The sequence below is a fragment of the Candida oxycetoniae genome, assembly GCF_023343755.2.
Source record: "Candida oxycetoniae strain CBS 10844 chromosome Unknown scaffold10, whole genome shotgun sequence".
Lineage (NCBI taxonomy): Eukaryota > Fungi > Ascomycota > Pichiomycetes > Serinales > Debaryomycetaceae > Lodderomyces > Lodderomyces oxycetoniae.
The window spans coordinates 15,243-33,351 of NW_026055470.1; the positions used below are offsets into that span (position 1 = coordinate 15,243).

The following is an 18,109-nucleotide window of genomic DNA, read 5'->3' on the forward strand; positions in this document are numbered from 1 at the left end:
GCTCGATAGAGCTAGTAAGCTCTACTATCTCGCTTCGCTCGATAGTGTCGCTTCGCTCAAAACATATTGTCCTGTCACTTGAAAACAAGATGATAAATTATCTTGATTCTTGCAACCCTTTTTTCTCCTTTTTCTTTTACAACACCTTTTTAAACACAACAGCTTTTCAAAGTTAGTTGGTTTGTGGTTACAACTAGTTGTTGATAATCCTTTTTTTTTTTCGATAAAAAGGGTATGGGATTAATTCTGTTTTTCCTAACGTATTTATGTGGACTTGTTAGTTTCCCCTTGATAATCATCTTGATATTTCACTATCTTTTGCCATCTGAAAAAGATCACCAAGACAATGACTACAATATAGAGGATGACGGAGTGATTTTGAAAGCAGGCGAGATTGAAGAAAAACACCAATCGGGGTTGGAAAGTTTTAAACTTGGGTGGATCGTTGTAACAAATGATTACATTGAAAGCACAGATGAAATCAATAAAAACACCACATCAATTACCGAGTCTCCTGAGACCAAATCAGCTTATGCTTCGTTATTTAAGTTGGTGAATAAGCAGCAGCAGCAGCAGCAGCAACAGCTGCTGCTGAATAGTCAACAGCAGCAACAACCATTGGATTTAACCGACCCCCTGCATAATGAATTTGGAGGAGACGATACTACTTGTGAAGTGACTTCCATTGCATCCTCGTTGCGAAATACACAACTGTCGCCACCATTGAATCCCCAACAACCGCCATCTCAACCACAACCACCAGCTCAACATCCACAGCAAGTCACGAGGAATTCCTTGAAAAAGCATAGGTTTTTTGCCGTTTTAAAGCATGGAAATTTATTTCTATATAAAGATCAACTGTTGAAAGATGTCAAACATGTTATTGTATTGAACAATTACTTTGTCACAATATGGCCAAGAGAGTTATCCGATGCTCAATTGTTTACCAAGTACACTGCTATTGCTCTCATCAACCCTACAAAGTTTGCCACAAGTGTGAGTAAATCGAGTAATAACAATAATGGTTCTTCCCCTCCTGGAAGTTTCTTCATATACTGTGACACCACTTCGGATAAAGAAGATTGGTATTTTGCATTAATACGAAGTACAAAACTTGATAGCTATATTTCAACATCAGCATCAGCTACCACGACCACCACCACCACTGCCATGCCCCATTCCTCCTCATCAGCAACAGCAACCATATCCTCTTCTTCGTTCCCATCCTCGTCCTCCTCCTCATCATCAACAACAGTTCCATGCAACCTCAGTGCAACAAAGTACGCACAAACATTACATTTTTCAACCAAGGATATGATCAACTTGATCCAAGCATTGTACAGCTCAGAGGGACACTTACAAACCAAGTGGATGAACGCATTAATTGGAAGATGGTTTTTAGCCATTAAGGATACAAAGTATTTTGAAAATTATATCTATACTAAACTAAAAAAGAAATTGAACAAAATTAAAAAACCTGGATTCTTTGATACTTTTCAAATTACGGAGATCCACCCTGGTAATTCAGCACCATTTTTCACTTACCCCAATCTTAAAGAAATCAATCCTGATGGTACTTTAGTTGTCTCGTCAAATATCTCATATACGGGAGGTATATCAGTAGCAATCAAGACAAAATTAGATTTGACGTTTGGAACTAAATTTACTACAAAGGAAGTTGATTTATTGTTGAAGATTTCACTCATGAATCTAGAAGGTCCTTTGTTAATCAAGTTGAAACCTCCGCCAAGTAACAGATTCTGGTATTGTTATGAAATTGAACCAATAATGAATATCAAAGTTGAACCTATTTTGAGTAATAAATCTTTGAATTATTCCTTCATCACTAGCTCAATTGAAAAGAAATTTAAGGAAGCAATCAAGGAAAGTTTGGTATTGCCACATTGGGATGATATTGTATTCTATGATACTCTGAAGGAGTTATATCGTGGTGGTATATGGAAACCTAACAAAGATACTAATTGTAATGGAGATAAGACCACGACCGTACTGGATGGCAGAGACAAATCCAATGTTTATGACGACGATGACGACGATAACGACGATGCATCTTCCAGTATGTTGAGAGAGGATGATAATATTGAGTTGAAATCGCGGTCGTCAAATAGATCATTGAGGAGTTCAAAAATCGGAACTACATTCACTGATTTAACGAAGAAAATGAAAGCAAAGAAAGGTTCTTCTTTGCATGATGAGGAGTTTTCAAATACCACTACAAGTACAGCAGCCAAATCTGTTAATGAACATGGGGTCATGTCCAATACTTTTAAGAAAATTGGCAAGTGGTATTTTAAAGATGACAATAAGCAGCAACAACAACAGCAACAGCAACAGCAAGAGCAACTACAGCAAAAGCAAGAGCCACAACAGCAAGAGCAAGAGCAAGAGCAACAACAGCAAGAGCAACAGCAACAGCAGCAACAGCAACAGCCATCACAAACTATATTCGAAGGGAAGCCGCCACTTCACCAACAGCAGCAACATCAACATCAACATCAACAACAGCAACCAAAACGTTCAGTTTCTAGCAATTCTTCATCTATGCCATCGTCCGAGATGTACCATCCACCAGAAATGATTTCAAACCGTCGACCACGGCGTAAAACATCGAATGCGAATTCGGTCATCAGTAGTATGTCCGGAAAAGTTAATTCAACCTTGCCTCAAACTACTACTAACTCGTTCGATGCAGTTAAAAGCGGAACAATATCGCCAGCCGAAATCACTTCTTCACCTTCATTTAATTTTGCAAGGTTTGATAACACATCGGATAATTTCTTAATACCGCCAGCACCAGCACCAGCACCAGAACCAGAAGTAGCACCGCCAATGCCACCGCGTCCTTCTTCATCAGTGACAAACTTGCTTGGTAATAGCACAGCGGGTTCACTAAGTGCCTCAGGACTATTCAATGCTATCAACAATTTACCAAGCTCTCCAACTTTGAAGGATAAGAGTAGCAACGGTAATGGTAATGGTAGTGGCAATGGCAGCGACACGGTCAGTCGAAGTGATAGTTTTCCTGCTCTCAATTTGAGCGAGACTACCTACGACGTTAAGAAACAAAGTTTGCTGGTGCCCACATCCGAGGCAGGGATGCTAACTGGCGAACCCACTGTTGGATTATCACAACCAAGTTCTCCCAAAAGATCAAAAACCTTGAGTAGAAAGCCTCCACCAAAGTCACCTTCTTTAAACACAACTGCCCTGGTATCCGTCGGTGTGAATGATAATGGAATACCAAAATAAAAGGGAAGATAGGTCATACAGAAATGAAAGGGAAGTCATCTACATGTAAATACAATTGAAACACATCTCCTATTGTGTATATATGTATATATATATGTATAGAAATTCCACCAACCTTTTTAAAACAATTCTTTTTTTTTTTTTTTTTTGCTTTCATACATATGCACTCCAACCTCCATACATCAGAGCCAACCGTTCAAGCGAGGTAGCTTCTTGTATGAGCACATCGACTTGTCCATGTATGTTCATGGCCAAACCTTCTTCTTCATTGATCAAACCCCTAATTTTTTTCCTTACCTTCAGTAAATCTCTCTGAGGATCTTTAGTCATTTTCCAATCCAATAATGGATCGTATAATAAATTTTCCAAGATGTTCATTAATGCATGTTCATTATTCCGTAACAATTGGCCAACTACTTCACACGTCTTTCGGAAACTTCCATCAACTCCACATATCCCCATTGCATCCACCATATTTGAAGTTAACCTAAATGGTACAACTTCAGGAGTCGGTAATGTTTTCCCTTTTTCGAATAAACAATCAAAATCAATATGGAGAATGGATCCTGTGTTTTTGAAGAATAAGATGTTCTCACAATGTCTATCACCTAAACCAATCAAGTATCCTACTATGGACATCACTGCTGATGATCTAGTAAACAAATTCCTTGCAATATACCATGAACTAGGATCAGAAAATTCATCTACAAACCATTGGTGTAATATAGGTGGATTTTTCTGTAATATACTTTGAAATATTTCCGTCAAAGCCTCTAGTTTCAGCCCATCTTCATCGGGTTTTTTCTCCTTTATAAATTTTTGCGCTGATTCGAGTACCATGAATATCCTTCGTTCGTTAACCACTTTACCTAGCCTCCTTCGTTCTTCTACTATTATACTTTTCATAGTTTGTACATCCATTACAAATTCGATTACTCCAATCTTTTCCGAAAGCGGTATAACTGAATAATTGGCAACACTTAGCCTTCTTTTCCTGGCTTCTGTACTTGTTGCCAAGATACGATTCACCATTGTTGTAAACTCAACAACTTTTGCGTCTTTTCTTGTATCGTCACTCTTGATCATCAATCGGTACGGTTTACCATCAGACCCTCGGATTGTGATCTGTCTGGGCATTTGTAACGAAAAAAAGATATTCACCTGATCATCAAAGCCATCAAATGTAACTGAAGCACTTTTGGGGAAACACACATGATTTGTCAGTTCCTTTTGAGGTAATCGGATTTGTAAATTTGATTGTACAGGTATGACCAACTCATCATACTGTCGACTAGCATCGGTGATGCCAAAGTATTTGGATAGTGACAATTTTTTGGTCTTGGAAGACTTGGGCACCGTCTTCGAAGCGATATCAATAAATTTCGAAAATAAGTCCAGAGCTCCCAATATCAACTTACCATGCGACGATTTTTTTGATTTCTTCACAACTTCCAAAATGGTTTCTACTCTTTGCTTACGTTTTTGATCAGTGGAATGAACATGAGAAAGCACATACCACAAACTGTGTTTGGGATAGTCCTTCACAATATTTGTGATTATCGTTGCCAAAATTTTGAACGAAGGTTCGTGATCATGTACTATTCTTGATAATATTTGAGTAATTGCAGTGTACCATGCATAAGTGGGTATATTTTTGAGACTAGTTTTAAGGTCTCCAATTATTTGAAGAAGCATTTTCTCTGCTGTTTTGGTCTTGCCGGGTTTTTTAGCAAAATCGAGCCAAACAGTAATTAATTTGGGTAATGCTTCAAAAATGTACAGGGTTCCAATTGAAATGGCCCTTAAAAAATTCCGAATTGTTAGGTGTTCATACAACCCTGAATTATCACATGACGAGTCTTTTAACTTGTTGTAGTATTTACCAATATCATAACAAGACTTTTCATACTCCATGTCCAACTCAAACGCTTTTGTATACTCGTTTATGATCTGATGTGCCGATACATGATTTGATTCGTCTAACCAATTGGCATACTGAAGTTGTACTTTTGCTTTAGTTTTTTCATCAATCAATTGGCCACTACTACTACCATTACTGCTGCTGCTGCTGCTGCTGCTGCTACTCAACGTCTCCGAAATAGACTTGATCGCTTCTGATTGTTTACCCTCAGTCCAAAGTAGTTTTGCATACTCAACATTTGCAAAAGGATTATTCAAAGCCATTGCTCGAACAATTGCCTTTGTAGACATGTCTAATCTGCCACTTTCTCGCGCCAACTTTGAGGCGTGTAATAACATCTCCGACACAGCATCATTAAGCCCAAGGATCTCATTGGCAACAATGTGCGTGTTCAAAATCTTCATTTGAGTATCAAAGTCTTGATCTACATTGGTCAACCTGATCTTCCAGATATCACTTGATCCTTGGGTTTGAAGAATCTCCTCAATATCATAAATAGTATGTAGTTTATTCATAAGCTGAACATTCTTACTAAAGCTCGATGAAACCGATGAAACAATGGATGTGCCCACTGAATTGTAAATTTTCTTTACTGATTCTTCAAATCCCTTTCTGTCTTTTGCTGATAAAAAGAGCAAACATTTTGCCAACTCATAGTTGACCAGACTTTCCGTGTCTAATGGTCTTCCTGTTGAATCTGTAACTTCCAACCAATTCTTTATCTTGTTCATATTTCCAGAGTAGACAGCCGACTGCAACCCTACTAGAGACCAGTCTAGTGGTATTTGATGCACTTCCCTATCCTCAGTCTTCTCTAACAAAGTAGTAAGCACCTCGTCGTAAACACCACGTCCACTCAAAGCCCTTAAAAACTTGGTATTATAGTCAACCCCAAATTTTTCATCATCAAAGCCCAAAGCCTTAAAAGACTCATACGCCAAGCTCGAGTTATCGCTGTATTCAAATGATGCTAGTTTGTCCCTCAAATTGTTTGAAGAAAAGATCTTCAAAACCCCGTTCAACGTGTCGTAATCATTGAGATTAGCATACATGTTTTGCAAAGTACGAGCTGCATCTAGATCCCCCAATTTGAAGGAGGTGCTACTACTGATCTCATTATCACGATAACACTTTTCAATATACATTATTGTACGCTCGTACGAATCGCATGCAACTGAATTGACCGCTATATGTCCTTTGTTGAAACTATTGATGAACCGCTCCACAATTGCTATTTTGCCAAGCCAAATATCCGAGTCTTTGGCATCCAGTGATACCTGGTAGCTCACGTGATGTCTAGTTGATGATAGCCATTCGTTGAGGTAGTCAAATACGGAGAAAATAGTCTGAAAACACAACCTTAGTTGCACCTTCTTATCTTCCGACGCAAAAATCAAGTTGCTTTGCATAATGCTTGAAAATTCAACCAAAACTTCTTTCTCAACTTCTTGATTTGGCGATAATATGTGGCTCAAAACAACATATTTAAGCAAATGTTGACATAAAGCTATATCTTGATCTTTATGTATCAAAATGGCACAAGTCTGAAATATCTTTTGTCGCGCATTGGGAATCTCATTCTTTTCATAATGACATCCTCTTTTCAACAAGTAAGAAGTCAATTCGGCTAGCCAAGTATCGTACCGCATCCCAGCGTCAAATAATGGGAACTTCAAAGTGCTTGGTTTTGGCTTCAGCGCCGCATATTTGGAACTCAAAAGGGGAGTCAATGTCGCTTTGGCAACATCACCAAATCTATTCCACACTTCGTTTTCCTTTCTCGTACAACTTTCATTCAAATTCATAATAGAAAGAAAGCTTTGCATAGCATACGCCGAGAATAGTTGTTTATGTGGATCAGTGGAAGCCCAAAATAGCTTCAAGACATAATTTTCAATCAAATCTACTAAAAACAAAACATTTTCGCCTTCACTTTCAAAATTTTGTTGCACAATTATCAGACGCTGGACAGTGTTGAATTGAAACTTATTGGCGTCTAGTGCACCTATCACAGCAAGTACTTTAGCGCACTCGGAAGATATTCTAGGGTTTTTATTTCTGAAATGGGTAGCTGTGTCAAAAATTGTCCTGACCAAAGTGGTTATTGCTGAGCTCAAAGCAGTATCCTTGAAGTACTCCCTCTGACAATTTTCTTGATATTTTTGACAATAATTGAAAAGGTCAAACAAAGCTTGTTCCACAACGTATCGATTACTGGTACAAAGCCGTCTATTAAACTCTTGAAATATGGTAAGACGAGAAGGTGATTTCATGTTTCGAAATTCTTTGATAAAAGTGAAATCGGACATGTAATCCAAAAAGGGAAGCGACAAATAGTACAACGAGTAGCGATTATACTTGTCTTTAATCTCGGTGTAAATCCTCTGCAAGATTTCAATAGCAATGTTTTGAGCATCTTGGTCGAAACCTTGAAATTTTCGAAAAATCAACGAAATGATAATATCAATTAAAGATATTAAATGCGTCAGCGGTAATCTTCGTACCAATTCGCTCCAACACTTTAACGTCAACACGTGCAAGTCCGGTTCTTCCAAAGTAGCTTGTAAGCATGTGGAAAGCTGACCCAAAGCCGAGGGCAAGGCATCTGAGTGATTTCTTATCAAATACAATACTGCCTGAAACGATTTTCTTCTTTCCAAGTAGGGCTTAGCACCTCTTAGTAAATGTGTCACATCGCTAAATTTTTGAACTAGTAACAACATCTGCTCTTCAATTAATAAACTTGCAAGTTTCCCCTTATTTGCATTTTGCTTTTTTTCACTAAGGGCGTTCTTCGCTACAATCTCCAATGCTGCAATGACATTTTTCAAATTTTTGATATTACCAGACTCGTCCGCTTGTATGTCCAATAAGATATGCCAGGTAATGTCACCAATACGAGTAAATATCTCATCACTGGATACTTGTTTATAATGAGGACAAACGCTGCTCAACACTTTTACCACATATCTTTCATTGGATGGGTCTCTGACTAAATAAGAAGCAAGAATTCTTGGCAAGTTATGAGCAAGTAGTTTTTGAATCGACATATTGGAAGCTTCTGCTATTTGTTTAAGAAGCGTTGGGTCCTTATGGTACTCTAACAATTTAGGTACAGTGTAGTCCTTTGTCCTGTTTAAAAAATAAACTTTGGTCATTCCCAATGTTTGAAGGAACCTTCCCAATAATAAAGGCTTTTTGATGATTATGTCTGCGATACTAGGAAAATATGGCGATAGTAGTTTGTACGGCGACAAATTCTTGGCTTGAGCAATATCTAAGAAACCACAGTATACGTAGTTTTGATGTTGATCATTTGGTTCTCCTAGCCAGTTGATCAATTTGAAATAAATGGCACACAATCTTTCTCCAGTACATACATGAGCTAGTAAAATCAATGAGGTTATAGTAGACTCTCCAAAATGGCGCCTTCCTTTTGACGCAAAATCAATCAGTGCAACTCTTTGAAAAATAAACTTGAAGATCTCATCGAGCATCACTTCACCACAGTCACGAATGAGATATAAAGGCAAGATACGCGTCACCAACATTCTGAGACTTCGATTTGGATGTCTCGCTAGTAGGTCAAGCAATACTGCAAGGTTTTTTTTGCTTCCTTCGTTGAACTCGGGGGTATAAACAGCATAATAGTTGAAAAGCATAATCAAGAAATTGCAAGCTAAAATCGGGTTATTCTTTAAGCTTTCTATTCTAGCAAAGAAGAAATCTCTAATCACTTCGTCTAATATTAATGATTCAGTAGTGCTTTTAACTACTGGTCGATGTCTATCAATTGAACCAAACAAGTCATGGTCCACCAACGTAGCTGCATCAACAAAAGAACAATTCAAGCACGACCTTGCACTTGCATCTGCACCTGTATCTGCAGCTGCAGCAGTTGTAACAACAGCGGCGTGATTAGGTGTTAAACTTAGCATGGGAAATTTACTCAAGGCTGTCATCAAAGTATGCATAGTGATATCCACTTCTAGCTCTTCAGGGTATTTCTTAGTTAACATTCGTACGTGCTGGATCCATTCCACGTAATTGACCTTGTCGTCAAGATCGTTTATTTCATGATATTCTAAATCTTCCCTAATTACAAACCTCAAAGCCTTGGTGTCGTTCAATTCGGTATCCTCCTTGTACAATTTGAACATGAGATCATCTAGTTCTGGATCCTTGTATGAAAATCTCTTTTTAGCTTGCAATTGCAATTGCAATTTCAAATGCTTAATGCTATTTTCAAACTCTTTACTCATATTGGCAATTTGCAAAGTTATGCAGTATAAAGTATTGCGTAATGGCTCCGGGAATGCAGATTGGTTAGCAACTCTTTCAATCAAATTAAGGAGATTCAAGTTTGCCACAAAATTTTGAATCAACTGTTTACTCCTGCAGAAGATAAAACTCTTGAGTAGAACCATTGACGTGGTTTGGAAAAGGTCTGAATGAATAAAACAATCTGATGGCTCTAACGCTTGGTTTATCACCTCAGCCGTTCTATTTAGTAAAAGTCCGATTTGACTCCAGTTTGTCAGGTAGTTCAATGCGATATTATCTAGTTGGTTTAGTAAAATTAAGGATTTTAAATAAACCAACATTTGTCCCAGGGTGTCATCTTCTGAGATCTGCATCTGCACCTGGCTGAGAATAAACCAGATTTTTCTGCCAAAGCTTTCAAGTTTCAATTGATAATTACCTGAATTTAATGATAGTTTATTGGCGATATCGTAATCGTTGACCACACAAAATAAATGACATGTAGATATCAAAGTTTGGAAAAACTCAGGTTTCAAATGACTCATTGTATTCTCAAAGCAATAAGACACACCATTCTCTAGCCTGGTAAATAATATTTCCCGCATCAATTTGACAAACTTGAAACTGTGCAATTTTGTCGAGACCAAATTGATAATTTGAAACATCAACTCTTTAAGACGATTGAGAATTAATCCCTCTTGACTCATGTTTGCAACATGGTATACGATAAAAGAAATCATCCATTCAAAAAGCAAAAACTCCTTCACGCAGAGCAAGTCCGAGGCATTATTAGGTGGTATATGAATCAATTTGTACTCATGATACAGTAATGGCGCGTTGAGCAAGTATAATTTATTGCTTAGCACCAATTCAACCGTATCGACTAGTTTAGCAACAATCTCGAGTTTTTCCTTATGCTCTTTACAAGTTATTGCGGCAAGTTTAATGTTCAAGAACTGCAATAGATAAAGAATCAATTTCTTAAAGTCTGTTTCTTCATCATTGATATTTTTCTCAATATCGGACAAAAATTGCAAAAGCTCTTCTGAACTCAAATGCTGGGTCGTAGTCATATCATATTCGCCTTGATTGTAATAACGGCTTCCCTTGCTTGTCGTTAGCGTGCTCCTAAATGCCCACTTCTGCCCCTCAATACTGCTTGTATCGTATCACAATTTTCAACACTTTTCCAAGAACATCTTGAAACTTTACGTGGATTTTTTTTGGTTGATTCCTTCCGCGTCGATGAAATGAATCTCTTGCAGAGCTAGCAACACTATCGAGCAGAGCTAGCAACACTATCGAGCAGAGCGAGATAGTGTTGATGAGAGCTAGAAGATGTAAAGATTTAAAGGATTCTTTCTATCATAACTCATATACAGTAGAGCTTTGAGACGGGGAGGATGGTGCTAGGTGATGAGATGTCTCAAACCAATGTCAACAGCTCTCTAACTAATATCAACCGATAACAGCTCTAACTAATATCAACCGATAACAGCTCTAACTAATATCAACCGATAACAGCTCTAACTAATATCAACCGATAACAGCTCTAACTAATATCAACCGCTCACAGCTCTCTAACTAATATCAACCGATAACAACTCTTTAACCAACATCAACCGATAACAGCTCTTTAACCAACATCAACCGCTCACTTATTCATTTGTTCACTTTCTGCTCATTTCACTTTCTGCTCATTTCACTTTCTGCTCATTTGCTCGATGCAAAGGCGGAAGGGGGACAAGATTGGTTGTAGGACCTTAAAAATTTTTTTTAAAAAGCCCAAAATTGTCATATCTTCAACACCATAGCCCACACCGGCAACAAGCTACACTAATGGAAATAGATTAGAGAGAGAGAGGGTAGATATAGACTATCTCGCTTTGCTCTATATTCGGGATAGTCAGGCTCTTTCCTCTTTCTGCTTCACTATTGACCATAATTGATTGGTCTCTTGAACAACAAGATATGCGGTTCTGGAGAGTGTGTTTCGTAATGGACCCAACCCAAACTCTGAGTTATTCCCAATCCTCTCCATTCATCTTCTAGCAAGATCCTCAAAGTACCAGTTTCGTTATTAAAGTAATCCTGAGGTATCACCTTTAGCATATTTTTGGGTAACATAACGTGTCTATACTCATGTGTATCATCACTGTACCGTGGACTATAATGAATCATATCTTGAAATTCAAGAACCTTGGCTCTTTCTAAATCTGTTAGATATCTTGGCTTACAAGACATTTTTTCATCAACCTCCTATATGCTGCTATATCATAAAAGTCAAACCCGTGCAATACCAAATACAAGCAGGGGAAGAAAAGAGGGAAAAGGGGTCACTAAACAATTCTAAATGAATGATTTTCCTTGACAATTTTTCATTGTTCAGTTTTTCATTCATTTTATATTCGTGTAAATTAATACGCGTCTTAGCAGACACCACTATCGAGCGGAGCGAGATAGTGGTGTACACTGACTGGCTTGTAGTGGCAGTATCGAGCGGAGCGAGATAGTGGTGTACACTGACTGGCTTGTAGTGGCAGTATCGAGCGGAGCGAGATAGTGGTGTACACTGACTGGCTTGTAGTGGCAGTATCGAGCAGAGCGAGATAGTGGTGTACACTGACTGGCTTGTAGTGGCAGTATCGAGCAGAGCGAGATAGTGGTGTACACTGACTGGCTTGTAGTGGCAGTATCGAGCGGAGCGAGATAGTGGTGTACACTGACTGGCTTGTAGTGGCAGTATCGAGCAGAGCGAGATAGTGGTGTACACTGACTGGCTTGTAGTGGCAGTATCGAGCAGAGCGAGATAGTGGTGTACACTGACTGGCTTGTAGTGGCAGTATCGAGCAGAGCGAGATAGTGGTGTACACTGACTAGCTTGTATAGTGCTTTTCGAAACTATCGAGCAGGGCGATCGACACTATCTCGCTCTGCTCGATAGTGGAGCAACACTGACTAGCTTGTACAGTGCTCGAGACTATATACTAGACCAAATCTTATAGAGGAAGAAAACAGGGGATATGAGTAGTAGTGCTCTTGAGACTGAATAGTGCTCCTGAGATCTTATAGTAATGGTCTCTTTTTTTCTAAAATGAAGATATGTGTTGATTTCCCTCTTTCACAATACCTAGAATTATCTGTATATAGGCGTATAAGACAACAAGATACCAAGTGTTACTCCACTATCTCGCTCTGCTCGATAGTGGAGCTTTGAGACGTTTTAAAAATTTACTTCTAGGATATTGAGATAGCCGTTGCAGCAGCAGCAGCAGCAGCAGTAGTAGTAGAAGTTGTTGTTGTTGCTGTGTCGATAGTGTCAGTGGTAGCTACTGTCAGTGGCAGCTAGTGTCAGTGGCAGCTAGTGACGATGGCAGCTACTGTCAGTGGCAGCTAGCGTGCTCCACTATCTCGCTTCGCTCGATAGTGTCGATAGTGTCGATAGCTAGTGTGCTCCACTATCTCGCTCTGCTCGATAGTGTTGATGGTGTCGATGGTGTCGACGTGAACTAGAAGGTTTTGTTACACCGTTTCTTTTACGTCGTTGATTATCTAAATCCTGTTTCATTTTCACTAATGGGTCATCACTCATGTATGACGACAGTGGGTTGTGATTGCTTTTACTCTTGCCAACTCCAATAATCTTGTGAATACGTTCATTCATTGAACCCAGGTGTCTCAGTTTGCCCTGCAGCAGGTTCCCCACTTGGGTTTTGCCTTGTAACATGTTTTCCACTTGAGTTTTACCCTCGGTAAATTCCAAATTACTTTCAATAAAACCACTTGAATTTGTAGTTTCTTGAAGGTTTTCAAACGGAACATCCTCATACATCCAGCTCAACTTGGATACCTTTAATTTCTCCTTGTGTGATAGCTGATCAATAGTGAAATTTTCACCATACTGAAGTTTCAAAAGTTGCAAGTATTCCTGTTCTTGCTTATGTTCATGTTTCTTTTCCTTATAATCCTTGTAGTCCTTCAACTTCTTCTGCTCCAACTCCCATACTTTTTGTTGGTTCTTGACCAAAGCAGGGTTCCATGACTTTTTGAGATTCAAGTCTTTGGCCATCCTTCGGTATGTAATACTCCTTGCTTTTTTTAAGATTATCGATTACAAAATATTCATTTTATTTTGTGTACTAAAGAAATATCGTTACTATGGAGCGATCGACACTATCGAGCATAGCGAGATAGTGGAGCACACTAGCTGCCACCGACTCTATCGACACTATCGAGCGTGACACTATCGAGCGTGACACTATCGAGCATAGCGAGATAGTGGAGCACACTAGCTGTTACCAACTCTATCGACACTATCGAGCGTCACACTATCGAGCAGAGCGAGATAGTGGAGCAATACTCTTTAATCTATCTACATTCTTTACACTACACCCTTTCATCTACCTACACTCTTTCAGCTACTTATACTATCAAGCAGAGGGATATAGTGGAGAACACTAGTTGTCACCGACTCTAACGACACTCGAGCAGAGCGAGATAGTGGAGCACACTAGCTGTCATCGACTTTATCGACATTATCGAGCAGAGTGGGATAGTGTCTACAAAGTGTTGCTCCACTATTTCGCTTTGCTCAACAGTGGATCACACTAGCTGTCACCGACTCTAATGACACTATCTCGCTCCGCTCGATAGTGTCGATATCTATGAGGTATATATATATTCATGTATTTAGAAGCGGTATAGCCTATATTCCACACTATCGCTGTATTCTTCTAAGCTCTTTTAACAGCTACTTTTACGCTTCTCACAACCAGGCACATCAAACATAAAACCAAACAAACAAGAAAAAATCAGTAAAGAAAGAAAAACTCACAATCAAAACAGAAACCATATTACATTGGTCTCATATAGCGGCCCCAGAATCGGAGAAAAAGAGGAAGCTCCATTTGCCTCTTGGCTCTTGCCTCTTGACCAGTGTGCCCTCCTCCTCCTCCTCCTCTCCCCACTATCTCGCTCTGCTCGATAGTGTCGGTATTAAAAACCGTGGATTTTGATGTTTTTCTTTGGAAGTTGTAGTTGAGTAGTCAAAAACTCAGAAACCTTGGTTCTTTGGTCACCTTGTAATTGAATAACTTCACCTAAATCATCGTCCTTGACAATATTACCATTACAAGCAAAATCTTTTTTCAAAACTTTTAAAATTTTCTTTAAATCATATTCATTAGGTACACCTTGAACTGTGGTTAAAGTCTTTCTACCGTTACGTTGTTGAATACGAATATGGATATAATTTGTTGGCTGGGCTTCTGAATCACCTGTATCGGCGAATGGATCAAATGCGTTTAAGTTTTGGATAGTTGACATAAAATTTTTCTCTCTAAAGAACCAAGTATAATTAATAACTCCCTTTTTTTATTTGATTAATTAACTCTCTAGTTTCTCTTTTGGTGTTGGGAAAAAAAAAAAAAAAAAAAAAGAAATTTGTAGATTAAATTTTCAAGTAAATGAAGTTGTAACCTACCCTAATAAGTTGTTGATTATAAGTAATAGCCTTTAATCAGCAAAGAATAATGTAGAGAAAGTGGAATGAGAAGTATAAGGGGAAGAGGAAAAAAAAGAAGGAAAAAGAAAAGCATTACTTTGCGCAACGTCAGCAAACAAAGAGAGCTTGGGAGGTGCATCCAAAAATACATAGACAAGGTTGCATATTGGTAAAGGCACGACAGACATCACTATCGACACTATCGACACTATCGAGCAGAGCGAGATAGTGTAGCAGCACTTAATAGCAACACTATCGAGAGCGAGATAGTGTAGTAGCACTCAATAGCAACACTATCGAGAGCGAGATAGTGTAGTAGCACTCAATAGCAACACTATCGAGAGCGAGATAGTGTAGTAGCACTCAATAGCAACACTATCGAGAGCGAGATAGTGGAGGCCAGTGACTACACCGACACTGATTACACCTACACTGACTATATCGACACTGACCACAACTGACACTTGACTACACCGACACTTACTGTACCGACACTGACCACAACTGACATTTGACTACACCGACACTGACCACACCGACACTTGACTACACCGACACTTACTGTACCGACACTTGAATATAAACAAAAGTGCACGACTATATAAAAGGGGAAGGAAGATTGACAGATGCGGCCTTACTTGACATAGTTTTTGTATGGTATATTTGTCTTATGTATCGGTACATAGGTGGAAAACACACGAGTCAGTGTCGTAGTCAGTATCGTAGTCAGTGTTGTAGTCAGCGGTGTAGTCAGTGTCGGTGTAGTCAGTGTCGTAGTCAGTGGTGTAGTCAGTGGTGTAGTCTCTACTCGATAGTGTCGTAGGGCGGCACGACTAAATATAGTGCTACCAAATGCATGCGATGAGGTGCGATGAGGTGCCCACAAGTGCGATGCAATGAGTAAGATGGTCTCTCTAACAAGGATGAACTCGAATTGATTGCCTTTTGCAAGCCAAAACTCAGTGAGGGGCAATTTCGATATAGTGCTGCTCCAATTACTTGCAACTGCTGCTCCTATTGATATAGTGCTGCTCCAATTACTTGCAACTGCTGCTCCACTAGCTGCTCCAGTAGCTGCTCCACTAGCTGCTCCACTAGCTGCTCCACTAGCTGCTCCACTAGCTGCTCCACTAGCTCGCTTCGCTCGCTAGTGTCGCTAGTGTCGTTAGTGATGACATCAAACGCAAGCATCTCCTCAAAAAAGCTATTTCTTTTTATATTCACCATTCGGTTAATAAACTCGTTTACAATATCGACTTTTTTCCAAGCAGACGAGTTTTATCAATCACTTGAACCAGCTCACAATTTTGTTTACGGTTATGGTTATCTCACATGGGAATGGCAAAACAAATTACGTTCCTCAATATATCCTTTGATATATAGCTTGGGTTACCTTATTTCAGGGGACAATATGCTCCTAATCGAGTTTGTTCCCAAGATCCTTGGTGCTTTTATCGCTAGTTGGGGCGAATATTATTTATACTACTTTGTACAAGAATACACCAAAAATAACAAGGATCCAATTGCATTGGACAATGTTGATTTACCATGGGTCACTTTATCTCTTTCTTTGTTAAACCCTTTCAATTGGTATGTTTCAACACGATCGTTTTCCAACAATTTGGAAACGACATTAACAATCATGGCCCTACGATATTGGCCATGGAACCTCGATATCAAGTCAAAAGGCTGGTTTATCAGTTTAGCTTGTGGTGTTGTGAGTTGTATTATTCGACCCACAAATATACTTATTTGGTCATCTTTAGGAATACACTTGATGCTCAAAACTAAAAGGTTGATCAGCTTGAAATGGATTTTGTGCTCCTTTTGCCAAGTGGTTGCAATTCTAATGATCAACACTCTTTTGGATTATCTATTTTACAAAGAATTGACCTTCCCGGTCTACAATTTCCTTGAGTTCAATGTTTTTAAAAACTTGTCGATTTTTTATGGTGTTGCCCCTTGGCATTTCTATATTTTCCAAGCAATTCCATTGATGATGACAACTTATTTGCCATTGTTGATCTATGGATTGAAAAGGGATGTTTTACTACTTACAAGCATAGTGTACTTGATTGGCTTTTCGGTAATCCAGCATAAAGAGTTCCGGTTCATCATGCCATTACAGCCGCTAATGATTTATTTCACAGCTAGAGGGTTTCGAGCTGTTAGAGCCAAGTATTTAATAGTAATGGGAATTTTACTCAATATCTTGATTGCATTGTTTTTTGCCAATATCAATGAAAGAGGTGTTATGGATGTAGTGAGATATTTAAAAGCAGAAAACCAGTCATCTATTGGCTTTATAATGCCGTGTCATTCAACACCATGGCAAAGCCATTTCCATAATCGTGATTTGGATGCATGGTTTCTAAGATGTGAGCCACCATTACATCTAACAAATCCAACAATGAATGAAATCAATGTATACAGAGACGAATCTGATCAATTCTATGATAATCCAAAACAATTTTTAACAATGTATTTCAATCAAGACTTGAAGAAAATGCCTGAAAATATCGTCATTTTTGAAGCATTGGAAAAATTTATCAAAGAGGAATTTAGTGGTGAGTATTATGAACATAAACGTTTCTTCAATAGTTATTTCCATTGGGATGATAGAAGAAATGGAGATGTAATAGTATACAAGAGAATTACACCATCGAGCAGAGCGAGATAGTGTCGCTGGACTCTTGTATTGATTGCATCTTTAATTGCATATTTACACACACGGGTTTGACTGCTCCACTATCTCGCTACACACAGGTTTGACTGCTCCACTATCTCGCTCCGCTCGATAGTGTCTCTGGGATCTTGTATACATGGATTATTACTATTACTTTGGCTTTTGTTAGAACATTCAAACACACACAAGTTTGATACTTACCTTTTTGTCTTGTGTCTAATATTCTATGCCTGAAGTTACCTGTCTTTCGACAAATGTCGTATAACTAAATAATTTTTGTCTTGTGTCGTCCCTTGTGGTAACGATGTCGTATTCAAAGTGTCGATAGTGTCTGGTATTTCTCTTTGGTTTTTGTCTGATTTTTTTTTTTGGTTTTTGTCTGATAAATATTGTCTTGTCTGGTTTTTTTTTTGATTTAATCAAGAGGATTAGGATCTTATCGTCTCTACAAATTGGCAATCAGCTT

The 18,109-nt window shown here is 38.7% G+C and overlaps 5 protein-coding genes across 5 annotated transcripts; 2 read left to right on the forward strand and 3 right to left on the reverse strand. All coding sequences in view use genetic code 12, as the record gives it.

The window, feature by feature from the left end:
* Positions 1–234: 234 nt before the first annotated feature.
* KGF56_003845 (uncharacterized protein) lies at positions 235–3,270 on the forward strand (the record flags this gene model as incomplete). Its single annotated transcript, XM_049325221.1, has 1 exon — positions 235–3,270. The coding sequence occupies one exon, from the start codon at positions 235–237 to the stop codon at positions 3,268–3,270; it is 3,036 nt and encodes a 1,011-aa protein (XP_049179004.1).
* Positions 3,271–3,423: 153 nt separating this feature from the next.
* MEC1 (protein kinase) lies at positions 3,424–11,635 on the reverse strand (the record flags this gene model as incomplete). The annotated part of the gene is made up of 2 exons (XM_049325222.1): positions 3,424–10,582; positions 11,418–11,635. 2 exons carry the CDS (start codon positions 11,633–11,635, stop codon positions 3,424–3,426), a joined length of 7,377 nt encoding a protein of 2,458 aa, XP_049179005.1.
* Positions 11,636–12,899: 1,264 nt separating this feature from the next.
* KGF56_003847 (U2-type spliceosomal complex subunit) lies at positions 12,900–13,523 on the reverse strand (the record flags this gene model as incomplete). The annotated part of the gene is made up of 1 exon (XM_049325223.1): positions 12,900–13,523. The coding sequence occupies one exon, from the start codon at positions 13,521–13,523 to the stop codon at positions 12,900–12,902; it is 624 nt and encodes a 207-aa protein (XP_049179006.1).
* Positions 13,524–14,449: 926 nt separating this feature from the next.
* Positions 14,450–16,184, reverse strand: SUI1 (translation initiation factor eIF1; the record flags this gene model as incomplete). Its single annotated transcript, XM_049325224.1, has 3 exons — positions 14,450–14,792; positions 15,596–16,104; positions 16,182–16,184. 3 exons carry the CDS (start codon positions 16,182–16,184, stop codon positions 14,450–14,452), a joined length of 855 nt encoding a protein of 284 aa, XP_049179007.1.
* A 184-nt stretch (positions 16,185–16,368) lies between these two features.
* KGF56_003849 (putative glycosylphosphatidylinositol-alpha 1,2 mannosyltransferase) lies at positions 16,369–17,637 on the forward strand (the record flags this gene model as incomplete). The annotated part of the gene is made up of 1 exon (XM_049325225.1): positions 16,369–17,637. The coding sequence occupies one exon, from the start codon at positions 16,369–16,371 to the stop codon at positions 17,635–17,637; it is 1,269 nt and encodes a 422-aa protein (XP_049179008.1).
* Between the last annotated feature and the right edge of the window lie 472 nt (positions 17,638–18,109).